This window comes from Penaeus monodon, unplaced genomic scaffold, assembly GCF_015228065.2.
Source record: "Penaeus monodon isolate SGIC_2016 unplaced genomic scaffold, NSTDA_Pmon_1 PmonScaffold_5194, whole genome shotgun sequence".
In the NCBI taxonomy this organism is placed as follows: Eukaryota; Metazoa; Arthropoda; class Malacostraca; order Decapoda; family Penaeidae; genus Penaeus; species Penaeus monodon.
The window spans coordinates 1-19,942 of record NW_023660101.1 but is presented as its reverse complement, the minus strand read 5'-3'; the positions used below and the strand labels follow the sequence as shown (position 1 = coordinate 19,942).

The following is a 19,942-nucleotide window of genomic DNA, read 5'->3' as shown; positions in this document are numbered from 1 at the left end:
CCCCCAAAGCGCACCCCCAAAAGGCCCCCTACCCCCAAGGCGTACCACAACGAAAGGCAGTCACCCAAAAGAAATACACCCCCAAAGCAGTCACCACAAGACAGTCAAAAACCCCCCAGGCAGTCCCCACCTAAAAGGCCCCCACCACGGTAGTCCCCACTGGTAGTCACCACTAAGGCAGTCACCCATAGGCAGTCCCACCAGGGCATCACCACCATGACAGTCCCCAAGGCATTCACCATAGGGGCAGTCACCATAGGGCAGTCCCACCAAGGCCGCCCCAAAAAGGGGCAGTCAGCCCCAAGGGCATCAGCACCAAGGCAGTCAGCACCAAGGCAGTCACCCCAGGGCAGTCACCCCAAAAGGCATTCACCACATAGGAAGTCACCCCCACATAGGCGGGCACCCCCAAGGTCACCACCAAGGCAGCACCCCAAAGGGCAGTCATCACAAAACAGTCACCACCATGACAGTCACCACCAAGGCAGTCACACCACGGAGTCAAACCCAAGGCGTCCCCAAAAGGCAGTCCCCCACAAAGGCAGTCACCAAAAGGGCAGTCCCCACATAGGCAGAAAACCCCCGACAGTCACCACCTGACGTCACCCCCAAGGGGCGTCACCCCCAGGCAGTACCACCAGACGTCACCCCAAGGGCAGTCACCCAAAAGGGCGGGTCACCCCCAAAAGCGTCACCCATAGGCAGTACCAACACATAGGCAGTCACCAAAAGGGCAGTCCCCACATAGGCAGTCCCACCAAGGGCAGTCACCTCACGGCAGTCACCCCCATGACAGTCACCACCAAGGCAGTCACCCCCAAAGGCGGTCACCACCAAAGCAGTCCCACTGGGCAGTCACCCCCAAGGAGTACCACATGGGCAGTCACCCCCAAGAGCACCACATAGGCAGTCACCCCCAAAGGCCCAGCACCACATAGGCAGTACCAAAAGGGAAGTCCCCACAAAGGAGTCACCCCCCAAGGCGGTCCCCACAAAGGCAGTCACCACAAGGCAGTCACAAAGGCAGTCACCACCAAGGCAGCACCAATAGGCATCATCAAAAAGGGCAGTCCCACCAGGGCAGGTTACCACCAAAGCAGCACCACCAAGGCAGTCACCACATAGGCAGTCCCCCACCAAGGCGCACCACTAGCAGTCACCCCATGGCAGTAACCACCCGGAGTAACCCCCAAAGGTAGCACAACATAGGCAGCCCCCCAAGGAGTCACCCTTGGAAAGTCACCACCAAGGCAGTTACCCCCACGGTAGTCCCCACAAAGGCAGTCACCACATAGGCAGTCCCCACCACATAGGCAGTCCCCACCTAGGCAGTCCCCACATGGCAGTCCCCACTTTGGCAGCCCCACCCGGGCAGTACCCCCAGGGGGGGTCACCAAAAAGGGCAGTCCCCAAATTTGGGCAGTCCCCCCAAGGCAGTTACCCCACGGTGTCACCACCACGGACACCAAAGCAGTCCCCACATAGGCAGTCACCAATAGGCACCCACAAGGCAGTCCCCCACATAGGCAGTCAACAAAGGCAGTCCCCACAAAGGCAGTCACCCCAAGGCATTTACCCCAACGGAGTACCACACGGTGCACACATAGGGTAACCACATAGGCAGTCACCCCCAAAGGGCGGGACCACAAGGCATACACCACGGCGTCCCCACCGGCAGTCACCCCAAGGCAGTACACATAGCGGTTACCAAGGGAGTCACTAAAAGGGCAGCACCCCCAAAGGCAGTCACCCCCACGGTAGTCACCACCACGGTAGTCACCACCACGGTAGTCACCACATAGGCAGTCACCAAAAAAGGCAGTCACCCCACGGGCAGTCACCCCAGGCAGTCCCCAAAAATGATCACCACACGGAAGTCCCCACCACTTTAGTCACCACAAGGCAGTCCTACCACGGCAGTCCCCACATAGTCTTTCCCACCAGGCAGTCACCACCGGGCATCCCCATCAGGGCAGTCCCCAAGGCATCCCCACCAAGGCACACACCCGGCACACCCCCAGGAGTCACCACCAAGGTAGTCCCCACCAAGGCATCCCCATCACGGCAGTCACCACCAAGGCATCACCATCACGGCGTCACCCCCAAGGCAGTCACCACCAAAGTAGTCCCACCAAGGCAGTCACCACACGGCAGTCACCCCAAAGGTAGTCACCACCAAGGCAGCCCCATACGGCAGTCACCCCCCAAAGGCAGTCCCACCAAAGGTCACCCCCAAAGGAGCACCCCCCAAGGCAGCACATCAGGGCAGTACACCGGGCAGTCCCCACCAAAGCAGTCACCCAAGGTAGTCACCCCCAAGGCAGTCACCATCCCGGCAGTCCCCACCAAGGCAGTCACCTCATGGCAGTCACCCATGGGAGTCCCCACCAAGGTAGCCCCCCAAGGCGCACCATCAGGGGGCAGTCACCCCCCAAGGGCAGTCCCATCAGGGCAGTCCCCAATAGGCAGTCACCCCCAAGGGTAGTCACACAAGGGCAGTTACCACACGGTAAAACCCACTAAGCAGTCACCACCCGGCAGTCACGCCACACACCAGCCCCCTCCAGTGGTTAATGTGGTTTGGGGGCAAGGGAAGCCCAGGTGGCAACACCTGCGTGAGTAACGTAGCACAAAAAGGAAAATATATAAAATTTAAAAATATATATATATTTATATAGAATAATAATATATTATATAATTATATATATATAAGTTTAATATATATTTTATTTTAATATATATAAAATATATATAATATATATATATATAATATATATATTATTATATAATATAATAATATATTTTTATATAAATTTTAATATTATATTTATATAATATATGTAAAAAATTAAATATATATATATATATAATATATATAAAATATTTTAAATATATATATAAATATTTTTTTTTTTTTTTTTTTTTTTTTTTTTTTTAAGAAATAAAAAAGAAAGTGAAAAGAAAAAAGTCAGGATAGTCGTTGTCATTTCATCCTATACGAGTTCGCAAAAGCTTCGACCTCGGTTTTTTTCCGCTTTACATTCTCCGGATCAGACATAAGGGATATCGTTTTAATTCTTTTTTGTTTTTTCCGCCCTTTGGGTGGGGGGGGAGTGGGGGCAGGGAGGAAGGTGGAGAAGTTTCAACGTGCACCAGTTTGTGAAAAGCTACTGAGGAATGTAAAATAAAGTTTAATAAACACAGAAATTGTGTAAGTGAAGAAATAAAGGAGCTGGAAAAAAAACTCCGCTTCTGGGCCCCGGCCCCGCGTCCTGCGACGTCCCGAGTCCGGGCCTCGGGGCGAGGATGGACGCTGGCAGAGGACGCTTCTTCCTCGAGGTTTTCTCCACGTTTGCGGGCGTGCTTGGCGCCCTTTTGTCTCGGCGGGAATTTAGGTTCGTGTTTCTGGGATGAACGGCGGTTAATTTTTCATTGTTTTTCAAATTCCAAAACGCCCCTTCTCGTTCCTCTGAAGATTGAGGAAAGTTCCCAAAGGGTTTTTTGATGCGCTGGGAAACGCAAAGCATCAACAATTGCATCAACTTGAAGAGGAAGGGAGGAGGAGAGAAAAAAAGCGAGGGTTTGAGTCCCTCAATAACACGATCCCAAAAATATTTGGTAAAAAAGTGGCGCAATTCCCTCAGATTGCCCGTGCAAATGAGGATGCGATTTCGCCAAGTAAAATGGACAGCCATTTCCCAACGATCATTTGAGGCCCGGGCTTCATCCCCTCCTTGTTGATGGTTCTCTAAACTTTCGTTTTATTCATGAATTTATTTTAAGTAAATTTTCAGACATTTTTTAAAAAAAAAAAAACCCCAAAAAGTTTTTTAAAAAGGAATCCGTGTTCTAGGGTTTAAAGCCCCAAAAAATGAAACGCCTGAACCCAAACACGATAGTTGCAATTTCGTTTGGGGCGATTTTGAGGCTTAAAAAAAAGAGGGGGGGGGATGAAGGGGGGGAAACTGGAGGTTGTCCTGGGCGGGGGGTTGCCTAATGGGTAAAGGGGAATGGCGCGATGTAGGAAAGGAAGATCCCAAAAAGGCCCAATAAAACGCACACCTCTCATAAATGTTATTTTTATTATGGACGTTGACCCTCTTATAACCTAGTGGCTGTATGGAAAAGAAGGCCTTCAGCAAGTCGATCTTTAACTAAATCAGGGCATCGTCCCTCTTTGCTCATGACAGACGGTTCTTTTTTGCTCTCTGCGCTCGTAGGAAAGTGATACGTAGAATGCGACGTAACTCGGCGCGTCCTTTTGCTTGCAATGTGACGGACCCGATCGTTAATTCAACGCAAAAAGTTTTTGACCCAAAATGGTTTGGACAGTTTTTTTAAACCCAGATAGTATATCATTATTTTTTAGCATTTTTTAAAGAGTTAAGCATACTTAAAAAAGAAAAACTGCACGTTGAGACCCGTGGGAAAATTTTTTTTTTTTTCTGTTTCAGGGGATTTTACTGAAACGCTGTCTTGGGAAAGAAATGTCAAAAAGTGGGTCTTTAGAGAAAATTTTCCCCATCGGGGAATTGTGCATTCATTTCACGGCACTTTTATGGCCGGAAATCAGTAATTTTCGACTGGGTTTTGGCGCAGCATCCCCGTCTTTTTGGGACAAAAACACGGCGATCCATAATGGGTTTTAAGTAAAAAAGCTTCAGACAGTTTAAAAACCTAAAAAGTGAATTAACATCAAAGTAAATAATCAGAAAAATTTTGCAGGGTTTTCCCCCCAAAATAAAAAAAATTTGCGTTTAAACAAAACGTTTCCCCCATTCGTTTGAAGACACCCAGCGCCCGTGAGCCTGCGATGAAGAGGGATTGATAGGGGGCGAGAAGCAAATGATGCATAATATCAGCAGCACCACAGCTGAAAAGTGGACATGCATTAACCACCGATTGCCCAAAGGGGTTTCTTTCATGAGGGCGGCCCTCGCGCCGATCACCCCTCGCCCCGGGGCGCGAAACGTGAGGAATGGCGGAAACGGGAGGAGGGAAGCGACAATGACTGGGGGAGGGGAAAGAGGGAAGGAAAGGGGAATCAACGGGGGAAGAAAGGGGGGAAATAGGAAGAGGGGAAAGAAAAGCACAAAAGACGGGGAAAAAAGGGGGAAAAAGGAAAAATAGAAAAAACTGGGAGTAGAAATGGGAAAGGGGGAAAAAGACGAGAAAAAGGAAGAAAAAAAAAGGGGAGAGAAACAAAAAAGTATCAAAAAAGGCGAATATAATGAGAGGAGAAAGAAAAAGGAAAGAACCAAGGGGGCCGAGACTAAAGGTGAAAAAAAAAAAACACGAAAAAAGACCAAATCAGTAACCCTTTTTTGAATTGAAGTGGAGGCGCTGAAGTTTCGGAAGGGAAAAAAAGGGCAGAGAACAAGCGCCAATTTTTGAGCAAAAAAACGAAAAAGACTTTTTTAACCAAAAATTTCTGGGTTCGACTAAAAAAAAAAGTTACAGAAAAGGGCCTTTTATCTACGTGAAGGAAAGGGGGGGGGAGAACCCCCCCCCCCCCCCTCCTAAGAGCCCCCAAGGAAAAGACAGAGAAATAAGGTTTTGCCGCTCTTCAATTTCCTTTTTCTTCTCTCTCTTTCTTTTTTTTTCTTCTCTCTCTCTCTCTCTCTCTCTCTTTTTTCCCTTTTCCCTCCCTCTCTTCCCCTTTTCCTCTTTTCTCTTTTCTCTTCTCTTCTCTCCCCTTTTTGCTCTCTCTTCTTTCTCCTTTTCCCTTTTCCCCTTTTCCCCCCCCTCTCATTCTTCTCTCTCTCTCTTTCTCTTCCTCTCTCTCTTTTCTCCCTCGCCCCCTTCCTCCCTCCCCCCTCCCTCCCTCTTCATTCTCCTCCTCTCTCTCCTCCTCTCCTCTTTTCTCCCCTCTCCCCTCTTCCCCCACCCCTCACACACACACACACCACACACACAATTTTAAAATAATATATATATATTATATAATATATATATATTATATATGTATGAAATATATAATATTAAAATAAATATTATATATATTAATATAATTATAAAATATTTATATATTTTTTTTTTTTTTTTTTTTTTTTTTTCAGCCCTTCATTTTTCAGCAGGAATAGGCGTCTTAATTCTTTTGAGAGGTTTTATGGCCCCGTCCCCCCTTGCCTGATTTGGGGAACCCCACACACCACCACACACAACCAAAAACCACACATATATATATTATATATATTAATATATAATATAATCTAATATAATATATATATATAAATATATATATATATATATATATAAATTATATATGTGTGTGGTGGTGTGTGTGTGTGTGGTTTTGTGTGGGGTGTGTGGTGGGTGTGGTGTGTTATTTTGTGTGGTGGTGTGTGTGTGGGTGTGGTGTGTGTGTCTTGATCCTTTCTGCCCCCTCCAAGGACGCGCGACAAGAATCCCTTTTAGGGGGCGTTTTTTTCCCCGAAGAAAAAGCCCCAAAAGTAGGCATTTTCGCTCTCATTGCAGATTGCGGTTTGGATGAAAGGGCATGCGGGCGAGGAAGGTTCGTAAAAGCCCCCATGCGCGACCCTATTATGGATAGGAAAGGATATATATATATATTATATAAAATTATATATAATATATATATATAATATAATAATATAATATATGATTTTTTTTGACTTTGAAGGGATATGTCTTTTCTCGCCATAGACGAGGGTGAGCCAATAGTTGGAGGCAACATTTTTACGACTGGCGGCGGGGGGAATTTAAAAACGGGACCATGACGGTCATGTCCCGTGCTCTAACCCCTAGACCATCGGACTGCTAACTGAGGTGCGTAGGGGTTAAACGCCGCCTGGAAAAGTGTTTGAGCGGAACCCGCAGTGATTAGGAAGGCATCCCAACCCGGCAAAAAGGGGGCAAATAAACCCTTTTAATGTGAATTGAGGAAGCCTAGTCCTTGTGGAAGAAGGCTGTCAAAAAAGAGAAAAAAAAAAGAAAATAAAGAAAAAAAAAAAAAAAAAGAAAGAAAGAAAAATAAAATTTCACCATAATTTTAGCTAATATAAAAAATATATTATATATATAATATTTTTTATTATATAAAATATATATAATATATTATATTAATATATATAATAATTATATGTAAGTGAGGGGAACCGTACCCTGCAAAAATTGGGGATTAACCAAAAGCGATTACATACTCATTAGTTGCATTCTAACGAGTTACCCCCGTTACCTGGCTGCCCGTTTCTCCCCATACAAAAATGAAAAAACCATGCCTTTTTTAATCTGTTTATTTTTATCTTTTTTTACAATCCCTATTAAGTTTTTATTTTTTTTTTTTTTTTTTTTTTTTTTTTTTTTTTTTTTTTTTTTTTAAAATGGGACCCAGGTATTTTAATTTGTTTTCAGAATGAGATCGGGGGATTCCCGAATGCCCCCCGAAACAAGTGGCCGCCTGATTGCGCTTGCGAAAAATCGCGACAGTTTTTCCCACATTTTGTGTGTACAAAAAAAGGGGGAAAAAAAAACCGACCTCCGAGACACCGAGTGTTTTTTCCCCTCCCACCCCAAAGGGAAAATTTCACGGACGTACCATATCCGTCACCGATCCATATTAAAAGATAAGAATTTGGCTGCTCATTTATCCATCACCTACTTTTTTATGCGTATGCATGTTCTCAAAAAGCTTCTGGAATAAGGATTTTGCAAGTGTCTCCCCCCAATATAGCCCTCCACATCAACAGTTTTTGCCGGCATTTTTGTGTTTTGAATTGTACTTTGACATTTCTTTTACTTTATTTCACTTTTTTTACCTTCAGTTTAATTCAGTGATTTTTCTTACGGTTTTTTGAATTGGCTTTGCTTTATTTCCCTTTTTCTTTTTGGGCCAGGTTTCATTTTTAATTTTTAAAAAATATTATGGACTAGGGTTTTTTGAACGATTGATGATATTTAAAATTACTGCCCCCCAACGCTAAGGTCATAGCGGCGAATACCTGTTAAACAGAAAAATTAAAATGTTTAAAACTTAAAAATCTATAAAAAAAATACTTACAAAAAACAATAAATAGATTTTAAAAACAAAGATAAATATTAGCTCCAAGTGCATAAAATATTGATAAACTTTTTGCTAATTAAATTTTTTTGAAAATATTTGTCTCCCTAAGGAAAAATTTAAAAAGACCCCCTTAGTCACAATTTCCCCCCAATACATTTTTTAGTTTATATGGGGGAGACAATACATACGTCTTGGTTTGAGAAGTTGCACATCTTTCCCTACATGTGCGATCGTTAACGGCTTTGGCACCTTTCACAAAGTGCTTCATTTTACCCACTTTGGGCCCATGAGTCGTTTGGTCCCCGATTTATTCTTGTTAAAAAACTACTTTGGGTTTGGGATGGAGTAGCGCCCAACTCCCAAAGGGGTCATCTCTAAGTCTCGCAGTTTTTTTCTGGGGGATGCCCCATTTTTCCCTTCCATTTTCACAAGAAACTTCTGAGGGGTTTTTCGGGTCGGTGTGGGGGAGAGGAAAACGAGCATCAAAGGCTGAGCGGCAGCTCCCTTTGGGCCTTCGATCAGCTGTCTTTCCCCATAACCAAAACATGCGTAGCACCCAACACAGATTTTATCTTTTTCGTGTTGACATCAGTGAAAGCCAATTTGAACCCCCCTAATTTGGAGTGATGAGTTTAAGCTTTTGATTGCTGTAAGGCATACGAGAGAAGTATATCACAACAGAATGGTTCGTAAGATCTCTAGTTCTTAACGCTTTAAGGATGGCTGAACTTGCAGTGAAGACGAGTGCTAGAGAAAGATGCCAGAGCAGTTTTCCCTCTCCCTCACTGCTGCAAAACCCACCCCTTTTTCAGATTTCAAACCACGTTAATTGCATTGATCCCGTTATTAAAAATGTGCTGAAGAAATTTCTTCGGACTGTGCTTCGGATCTCCCCCCTTTCCCAATTCGACTAAATCCACCCAACTTATAGCCCAAGGCAAAAAATTGGGGAATTTCCCAACAGCCAAAACCTTAGAGAGATTTAAATTAAGACTTCCAAAGTTTCCTCATTCTCTACCAGGTCGGCTATTTTTAAGGGTGTTGAAAAACCAAGGATGTGGGAGATCCGGGAAACCTTTTGTAGTTGGGGTTAGTAAATCAGGCAGTTTTCGGTGAAATAAAAAGAGGTGTTTCCACCTCGCATACAGGACTCCACGGGTAAAGACCGAAACCCCAGTAAGTTTCTGAGAGCTTCATTATGAACTGAGTCTAACATCCGTGAAAACAGGGGGGGTTTGCAGATGAATAAGCTTCACATCCAAATAAGTTACTGAATAAGCCCCGGGTTAAAGCCGTAGAAGCTTTGGGCGGTCGCCCCCCAAAAGATAGATGTTTGAAAAAAACCCGCAAAATCAAAGGCTTTTGTAGTTTACTTTCAACTTTTTGATGTGAGGCCCCCATGTAAGCGAGCAAAAATTAGACCCAAGTACTTCACCTCTGGACAAAGCAGGGTTTGCTCCTAAATAGGGGAAAAGGAGGAATTTCCTCGTTTGGGGAAAATGTATACCCATGTTTTGTTTGGGGGAAAATTTTAAACCCCAGTATTTTGTCCACTGTACAACCTGATTTTTGCAGCTGCATGTGTCCTTGCAATCTGTAAGCTTCCCCCTGAGCAGTACAGTGAAAGTCACCACATACAGTTTACAGAGACAGAACTTGGAACACCTTAAAAGGATTTATAGCAATGGCAAACGGGGTCACCACTGACCCCCCCCTTGGGGGCCCCCTTCCCACTGTCTTCCAGTTTGAAAAAACTTTTTCCCACCCGAACTCAAATTTTTCTTTTAGAAAGGAAAAATTTATGAGGTAGTAATCTCCTCTTAAACCAAGTCATAAAAATTCTTGAGCGTCCCATGCTTCCAAGTAGTATCAAAACCCTTTTCAAGGTAAAAGAAGAAGCTATCATTGATGTCGCTGGCAAAGGGAAATTCTTTTTAAGCGGGTTTCCATTTTACAAGGATCGTGGTCGATCTCAATCTTCAAACCCATTTGATAGGGAGTCAGCACGTTTTCCTTTTTCTAGATCATGTAAACCGAAGTTCCCATTTCTCCTCAGCTGCAATGCAGCTGGTGGGGGAAATTGTTCTGAAATTTTTCCTGGGGGGAACATCCTTCCCAGGTTTAGGGCAGGAATGTTTATGATCTTCCATGTGGATGGCATGTCCCCTCCCTAATATCCTTTTGAATAAGCCCAACAAGAACTTTTGGGACTCTTGGTAAGGGATATCATTTGGTATGGAATATCGTCACTTCCTGGGCAGTCTTAGGGCAGGCTGCAAAGGAGCCATTCTTGCCAAAAATGCAAGTGTATGAAAGTTCTGCGAGTCCTATGAAGAAGACATGGGTGTCTTTTCCGTTCAGCCCGAAGAGTGAAAATCGGGGTGAAAAGATCTCAGGGGAATCTCTCCCAATTTAGTAGCATTAGCAACATCTTTTTATCTGGATGATTATGCCATCAATTTTCAAAGCAGGTGGTGACAGTGATTGCTCTTTCCAGGACTTACGCCCTTGCCCCATACCATGCTAGGGGTCCCAGAGTTAATCAAGGAGACATACTGTCCATGCGTCCGTCTGGCCCCCCTTTTAGCACTCGCCGGGCTTGGTGGGTCTTTTTGTAATGGATAAAGGGTTACTCAGGGGGGCGTCGTTTCAATGCTTAAGCAGCTTTTCTTGTTGACGCTTTTTGGCTTCATCAGACCCCCATGGTTTCGGAGGTCGAGGGTAATGCCCGCTACTTTTGGGAAGGGGATGTTCTGCGAAAGGTGAATTCGGATGTGAAGGTTTAAACAGCTTTTTTTAAACAACTGGAAATCTTTTCACAGTCCATGAAATACTGAGTTGATCTAAAAAGATTCGTCCGATTTTAAGTCCCCATCTCGCACTCCTTTGGCGGAATACCATTCACCCCTCCAAAAGTATTGGGAAAAAAGGGGTGTTCCATGTAAGTCTTCCAAAACCCTGCCAAGTGAAATTATCTGTGAAAGGTGAGAAAATTTGAAGGTCATTTTTTGGAGAATGCCCATTTTAAATTTTGGAAATGTTGGGAGGTCACTTTTAAATAAAACTGCATTATTTAAAAGAGCAAGGACCAAGGCCCCCCTCGGGGTTGCAAAAAGGGTTTCCCCAGAGGTGATCCCGCCCATTAAAATTTTCCCCAAGGTGAAAGGATGTGGAAAACTCCCCAAGTAGATCTTCCCAATCATTTATGTGAGTTAGTGGGGGAAAGGTAGATAGATGAAACAGTTAAGGTTGTCAAGCCTTTCTCAAGCCTTCCCCCCCAGTGTTGTCGCAGGTGGAGGGCCTGGAAGGGAATATTGAGTACATTACTGCTACTCCTCCATGAGGTCCATTGTCAAAAAGTCCCATATGGGCTTAAATTTTGGAATCCTCTCAGGAAAATCGGATGTTTTTCCCTGGCATAATTCTTGTAGGAACAAAGGGTTACATAAAGCTATCAGATGTTGCAGTTCTTCCCATTTTGATGAATTCCTGACATTTCCCATGGATGGGTATATTTTTTTTTAAACTATTTTTTAAAAGGTGTTTGGCAGCCCCTTGGTAAAGGTTTCCCCACCCTTTGGGCTGTCCTTTCCAGGATTTTGGGGAGAGTCTTTGAGGGGTTTTTTACCGGGGAAACTATTTTCCCCAAGGTTCCCTTTTTGACAGGCTCGGTTTTTTTGCCTGGAAAAAAGAACGGACCTGACCCTTTTGCTTCAGGGAATTTGCCTAGCAGCAGAGGCCCCTGGGAGGGTGGCAGGGAGCTGTCCCCGTTGGGGGCCCTGGACCCCTTCCTGAGGCCCCCAAAAGACACCCCTTTAAAAAGGTCTTTTGAACAGACTCAGGATTCCTTTTCCCGGGCAAAGGGAAAACCCCGACCCTTTTGCTCAGGGGCATTCTGCTAGCAGAGGGGCCTGTGGATATGGGGGGCACTGGGGCTTACCTTTGAGGCCTCTGGACCCTCCCCTGAGGTCCAAAGACTTATTTGGAGGAGGAGTTCTCTTCAATGGCCCCTCACTCCTCCTCCATTTTTGGGGGAATTCACCAGAGGCTTTTCAGAAATTGGGGTGGGTTTAAAAAAGGAAGGGCAGAGGTGTGTGTAAGAAGTTTGGAAGGAAAGGGGTTTGGGGGGAAGGAGGATGAGCCAAAACCCGAAGCAAAGGATTTACCGTCGGCAAACAGACAGGGCATGTCGTTTTGCCTCTGGAAAACTAATTTTTCCCCTTGCCCTTTTATAATATTTTTCTAAAATTTGTCCCTTTCACACTGCTTTAAAGAAGTTATGAGTTTTTTTGCAGGGTAACAGATATGGACCGGCAGTTGTCATCCCTGATGACCTGTCGTCCCAAAATTAAAAATTTTTTTGGTGCCTTTTTCCTTTAAAAAAAGGCGGGGAGTTGGTCCATCCCCCATAACCCTGGCAGTGGAAGCCCCGCAAGGGGGGGGGAAAATGGTTTTCCCTTGGGGTGGTACCATCCCAAAATTTAAAGATTTGGAAGGCCCAAACGTAAAAAAATTAGAAGGAGAGTGGTGTAGACTTTTCCCAAAAACCGTCAACTTTCTTTTAAAAACGTTTTACTGCACTACATAAAATTCTCTAGTTCCTCAAAACAGTTTCCTCAGAATACCCATCAGGTCTGGGGAAAAGAAAATTTCCCTTACATGAAGGGTTTGTGAGGAGAAAAATGAAATTTTACCCCCGGGAATGTCGCAAAAGCACGAGCGGCCCTCCGTCGGGTGACGAAACCTCAACTATTAGGTACCATCTCGCTGTGGGTGATGCGAGGTCACTTTGGACATACTTAAAACAATTTTGATGTACTTCGAAAATATAAGATCCATGATTGAACCCCTTCAATGGTCTTCACTACGGGTATTTACTAATGAAAGTTTTAATTTGGGTAAATTTCCTAGTGGTTTGAGGGGGGTTTTCCCCCCTTTTACGGTTTGGGAGCCGGGAACCATTACGTTTCCCCCATCTCCCCTTTTGGAAGGGGGAAAGGTTCCCAAAAAGGACAATACGTGATTTTCCCAAAGGGGGAAATGGTGGGGGGGATTGCGTAGGTCGTCAAGGGGAGCTAGATTTTTGAAAATTTGTAGTACTCATACAAATTTGGAATTCTTCATTTCCTCCCCCCCCCACCCCCAGGGAGTCAACGGGGGGGAAGCTAATTGGGGCTAAAAATCTCCCAACACCCACAGGGGTAATAGGAAATATACGCAGCCATTTTACAGTATGATGCAGTCGCGGGACCTATGCGCTCCCGATAAATAGTACCTGCTTTACCCCAGCCATATTTTACCAGCCCATTGACTGACCGGGCCTTTACAAGCCACCGTTAGCCAGAATAAAGGACCAAAAGAGGGTGTTGCTGGCAGGGCAGCATGCGCATTTCTCAACCTCCAGGATCCCGTCTCCCGGTAAAGGGATGCCCCGACGGCAAAAAACGTGGGAGGTTTCCCTGGTCCAAAATGGGGAAAGGGAACCCGGGGTGGATGCACCATCCCCCCTCATAGGCCGGGCCCCGGAAGCCATTTTGTCTATCCCCATGGTGACCCTCCAGTATGGGGAGCCCCCTTTGGGCCCGGCTCCCAGATCATTTAGACCTCAAGCCCCCCACCGCGGCAAGGGAGCTTTATTTGGGGGGTTTTTTTGAACGAGCTGCGAGGGCTTACCGCTCACTACACCCACACCACTGCCCCGCCACGTCGTTCGCTCCCCTAAACCCCGAGGAATAAGAATCTCCAGTTTTGCAACCAATGAGCCGAAACTCACTTGACACAGAACCCTTTTGGGGGGCCATGCTAAAAATCATACGGTACATTATCATTCTTTAAAAATTAACAGGAAATTTAAAATGCAAGAATAGCATGAGAGAGAAGGAAAACCTTACATATATAACAATTTATTAAAAAAGCACACCATAACCCCCACAACGCAACCACACACACACCACACACAAAACACAACCACACACATAATATATAATTAAAAATAATAATAAATAAAAATATTAAAAAATTTTAATTTTTAAAAAAATAAATAATATAATTAATATAAAATTAATATTAAATATAATATATATTTAAATATATAATAATATATAAAAATATAAAATATAAAATATAAATTTTTAAAATAAATAATATTTATTAACACACACACATAAAAAAATAAAAAATATAAAAAATATTTAAAAATATATAATAATATTATATATATTAACACACACACAACACACAACACACCCACACACCCCACACACACACACACAAATAAATTATAATAATTAAAAAAAATAAAAGACAAAAACACACCCCTACAAAACACACAACACACACAACACCCCACCACACCAAACCCCACACACCACAACACACACAACCACCACAATCCAAAAACACCACCCCCAACCACACAAACACACACAAACACACACAACCAACGCACGCACGAGCACGCACGCACCATACACACACAACACACACAGCACACAAACACAACATACATGACACACAAACACAAAATTAAATTTTAAAATTTTATATATAATTATATAATATATAAAATAAAAATATATATTGTATATATATAAATTATGTTATATATGTAATTAGCAATATATACATATAATACAATAGATTTTATCTGCGTGGGGGCTTTTTTATATCTATTATCTATTACTTATATGTACACTTCACATACCACACACACACAACACACACACACACACACACACCACACACAACACACAAAATTATTTTTATATATAATATATATATATATATATTAATATATAGTATATATATATATATAATTAGTTTTTATATAAATATATAATATAAATTGATTAATATAAATAAACTATTATCTACTATCATTATCTACTTTTTATCTAATCAATATTTTAATATACTATTGGGAAAAAAATATACATATATATATATATTATAAATATATATATATATAAATATATATTATAATATATATATATATTATATATTATATATAAGATGTATGCGGGGGGGTGTGGGGATAAAAAATATTATAAATGTATCATATCAATAACGGGATGTCATGTTTTTAGCAGCCGTGGACCTCTCCCCCATCCTTTTGCCACTTAATTTGAACGCTTTTTTTTTTCCCCCTTGTACCCCGAAGCCCCCAAATATCTTTGATGTTTTTCCTAGTCTTGTCTTCGGTTTTCCTCTTCCTCTGTTTCCCACACCATCCCGTAGCAAGTTTTTTTCAATACTTTTACTTCTCTTACATGACCCAAAAACTTTAAATTTCCTTTTTTTTCAAGATGCCAAAGCCGGTTTTACAATTATTTTTTTTAGACTTCATCACTCTTCTTTTTCTGTAAAGCTAATACACAGTACGTCTGACAACATTTCAAAACTATTGATCTTTTTTTGTTATCTATTTAGCACCCAATACCAAACCCCTATGATGCAATTGGGGGAAAACAAGAGTTCAATAAACCTCAGCTTGTCTGTAAAGGGAATGCTTTGGGCTTTCCCGAGTTATGAGGGCAATGTGGCTTTTTGGCAAAAGGAAATTTTTCTTTTTTCCGGGGAATCATCAATGTATTAGTTAAAACAGCTCCAAGATAAGTGAAAATCTTTTAATTTTCCACAATCATTCCCTTGATTGTAAATGTTCATCATTTTCATTGCCGGATCTTTGAATTTCATGATCTTTGTTTTTTGGCATAAGAAAAAAGCCCCCTTTTCGGGTTCTTCCTAACTTTTTCTAGTAGTTTTTGAGTCAGTGATACTGCTGGGAAACAAAAAAATATCATCGGCGTCCCGATTTTATATTTTTGTATCCTCCAAATCCACAGTTCCTTTAAAATTTTCAGAGCACTCTCACAATTTTTTCAAAATTATTAAAGAGGTGCGGAGACAGAATGGGAACCCTGTCGCATCCCTTTTTTGATTCGAACCCTTCGTTACCATAATGGTTTTTTCAGTATTTGTTTGGGCATACGGTTTTTTTAGTTGGGTGTGTGCTTTTGGAACTCATATGTTTAGTTTTCCCGAAGAATGTGATAAAAGTATCAAAGGCTTTCACTAACGATGAAACACAGGTAAGGTCTTTTGAGTTTTTGTTTTTTATGATTTAATTTTAAATTTTGAAACTGGGGTTTTGGACTTTTTCCCGGGGGAAAAAAAAGCTTGTTCGTCTGCAATTTCCTTTAACTTTAATTTATTCTTTTAGCAATAATTTTTAACAAAATTTGGCTGTGACTTTTAAAGAATGCTATTATTGTGTTTGGGTGCGCACCTTTTAGGTATGGGAGTAAAGACTGATTTTACCCCGTTTTGGCCCTTTCTTTCATTCCAATTTTTTTACAGAGTTTTTGGGAAAAAGTATAACACTTTTGCCAGCATTCTTAAATTGTTTGCTTTATTTATTATTTCCCGGGGTCTTTTTATTCTTTTTTCTTTTATGGCTTTTTTAATTGTTGCAGTGGCGGTGGTTTATTTCTTGTCATTTAGTCTAATAATGTTTTTGTTTAAACTTATTCTTTTTTTATAGGGTTTGGGAAAAATTGATTCCATCATCTTTTACTTTTTTTCCCTCAATAAAAAAAAGCCCTCTTCAGTTTGATATGCCCATTGTAGGTTTTAAAACGGGTGATGTTTGTACCCTTGGGAGAGTTTTTAGTTTTTTATGATAGAACAGTTTTCAATTCTTGCAAGTTCATTTAAATTTTTCCTATCTTGTCGCAAAATCTTTGAATTTTTTTTTGTAAATATTTTCATGGGTTATTTATACCCTTTTATTTTAGGGCATTTCTTTTTTCATTTCACTTAGGTTTTTTTTAGATATCCCGGGGGAATTTGGGCTTTTTTTTTTGGCGTAGTTTCTAAGCAGACTCAGCAGGATTCTTTTCCTTTTTTGATAACATTTCATTATTTTATGATAAAATTATTCATTTTTACTTTGTAAAATTATTTATTTTTATTATGAAAAATATCATTATTTTCATTATGAAAAATTATTCATTATGAAAACATTTTCCCCTTATTTTTTAAATATTATTTTTTTTTTGTTTTGACAAACATTATTTTATTTTGATAAAATTATTCCAATTTTTTTAAAATTTTTTCATTTTTGTTATGACAAAAATTTTTTCATATTTTGATAAACTATTAATTTTTTATTAAACCTTATTTTTATTTATTATCATTAACATTTTTATTAATTGATCATTTATTTTATTTTTTTATAAAAACATTATTTTAAAATTTTTCATTAACATATTTTTTTTTATTTATCATTAATATTAGTACAATTTATTTGTATATTTTTTATCATTTTATTTATCATAAAATATTTTTCATTGGATTTTTATCAATCTATCTATTTTCAGCATTTTTTACCAATTTATTTTTCATCAATATTATTTATTTTTTACTTAGTCATTTTTTTCTGTCAGGGGCGTTTCCCAATGCCCTTAGTTTAAAGTGTTAATTCTCTTTGACTTCTCTTTTCGACCGCTCATTCAGGTTGATCTATATAAAAAGATCTCTGTGGAAAAACATAGTTTTGGGTTAACAATAACATCAAATGCCAAAGAGCTTAAGCAAAGCTTTCGTTGTTGGCTGCCCTTTTTCTTTCTTTGAGCAACCAAAGGGGTTCACCAGAAAAGCCAGAAAGAATGTCAGGAGGGGTTTTTGCAGATTTTTACAGCACTGACTAGAAATTTGCACGCCCCTTCCCTGCCCGTCTGGATCTTAAACCCAAATTTTTGACCACACATGCGAACCCTTTTCCCTTTCCACCACTGGCAATGGCCCATTTGGGTTAGAGCATTTGGGCTCCCACCCCGTGGTCCCGGTTTAATTTTCCCCGCCGGGGAGTCAAAAAAGCCGCTTGACTTTTTGGTTAGCTCGCAAAAAAAAAAAAAATATGCTTTAGAAACGAACGATATTATATATTATATATTATATAATATATTTTATAATATTTTATATATATATATATATATATTATTATATATATTATATATATACACACACATAAAACCATTCTGTGAAGTTTGGGAAATAGGCGAAGAACAAAAAACTAAAAATGGAGCGTTCTATTGGGAGGTAAACCCCCGGGTAGCAAATGGAATTAGGGTAATTTTCTTTGTTCACAAAAAGTTTTAGAAAAGAATATCGTGGGAAATTTTCTAGTAAAGGAAAGAGTGGCTTCTAAGCGAAAGAGCGGCTTCATAAAAATAAAAATAAACAATGTACAAAATTAAAGATTGTTCAAATGTTGCTCTAACCTTTCAGCCACTGCCCACGAAAAAAAAAGATTCTATGAAAAGTTTATTAGCCCGGAGAGAGTAAAAAAAAATTTACAATAATTTTGGGAGATTTTAATTCCAAAAAAGGGGGGAAAAACAGAAGGGGAAAAAATCTTCAAACGGAACAAAAAAAGAATTAGCGAACTAACTTTAAATATAAACAAAAGAAGAAAAGATGTACGGAAATTTAATTCTCAAATAATAAAGAAACATTTATCTCTGGGACCCCATGAAAAATAAATATGGAAGACTTTTACAGGGATTAACAAATCAAAGAAAGCCAAGGATAGAAGCGAGCGTGGTAAAAGGACGTACCTAGCATAAACCCCGAAGAAAGAAAAAAATCACTTAAAGGCATGAAAGAAGGGAAACACCAGGTGAAGACAGAAATTTGTACGACCTTATAATAAATGAGGGAAAAAGAAAGTAAAAAATAGCCCAAACTTTTTAAGAAATGCCTCCCCCCGGAAAAAACTTGCCAGTAAGCAAAAATCATTTTGATCAACTATAAAAGTGATAAAGGATACAATGTAACACGACCAATCTTCTACTAAAACTGCACTAAGTATCTGCATTCACGAGCAACCGCAGCAAGTCAGGTGTTTTGGGATTTCAAAAACAGTCACTGACACGTGATCAAATAAGGAAAAATAATCAATACGGACACCTAGACTGGCATGCATAAATACAAAAGGCCTATGGCGATTTTTGCATTAAATCCAAGGTTAAAGCTTCGAATCAGGGAGTGAAGTATATTGTAAATAGGAAGATATAAAGGGGAGAACCATAAGTCCGTCGGAAACGTGTATTACCAATAAAAAGTTCTTAGAACGGTACTTTACAAATTTTTACTTCTTATTGTTTGAATTTAAGTGCTTGAATGAAAGGAAGGGAAATAATAGGGAACGTAAACAATTCTTGACTATCTACTCAATCTGAAATATATAAATAATAAAACGATCGGATGGAAAGTCTGAATTTTAGAGTGATCAACAAATAGAATAAGATCACTCTACTAAAAGATCAGTTCGAACAGACGTACAAGAAGCAATAGAGGTATGGATAATATTACCAGGCAACTAAAAAAAGAACATCTTTACTTATAAAGGATAGTTCATTGACCGCCGTGGTCAAGCATGATATAATTTAGTTTTTATGTTGTGATTGCGGTGCGTAGTGAGGGAAGCCATGTTCCATACAAGATGATAACGTGTGGTTACCTTTTATAACATTCTCTTATTATCGGGCTTTGGCTATATTATTGAGCTGGCACCATTGCAGTAGGCATAGGTGCAAGTTAATTACCAGTAACAACGTGCGGACGGGATCGACCCTCATTATATCCAGAATTAAGTCTAAGCCAAATTGCTGAGAGGAACTATAATGCCTTGAGAGGATGTAATAAATTGGATACCTGCAATGGGGATCAGGGACAGGCAAAAGTGGAATATATTCGCTTTATTTAAAATGTATAAATTGGCAATGGGATTAAGATATGAAATACAAAATGAAAAGGAAGGTAACAGACTACATAAAGTACATAAGGAAAGGAGTAATAAGAAATATGATCTACAAATTAGCTAATAATACACGAACAAAACCCCAAAAAAAAAAA

General features: G+C 40.6%; 2 protein-coding genes across 2 annotated transcripts; both read left to right on the top strand.

The window, feature by feature from the left end:
• Window positions 1-216: 216 nt before the first annotated feature.
• Window positions 217-600, top strand: LOC119571117 (histidine-rich glycoprotein-like). Its single transcript, XM_037918568.1, has one exon. It carries the CDS (start codon window positions 217-219, stop codon window positions 598-600), a length of 384 nt encoding a protein of 127 aa, XP_037774496.1.
• Window positions 601-789: 189 nt separating this feature from the next.
• LOC119571115 (uncharacterized protein DKFZp434B061-like) lies at window positions 790-10,165 on the top strand. The gene is made up of 6 exons (XM_037918567.1): window positions 790-868; window positions 911-1,110; window positions 1,196-1,608; window positions 1,762-2,481; window positions 9,045-9,112; window positions 10,080-10,165. The coding sequence occupies exons 1-6, from the start codon at window positions 790-792 to the stop codon at window positions 10,163-10,165; spliced, it is 1,566 nt and encodes a 521-aa protein (XP_037774495.1).
• The last annotated feature ends 9,777 nt before the right edge of the window (window positions 10,166-19,942 follow it).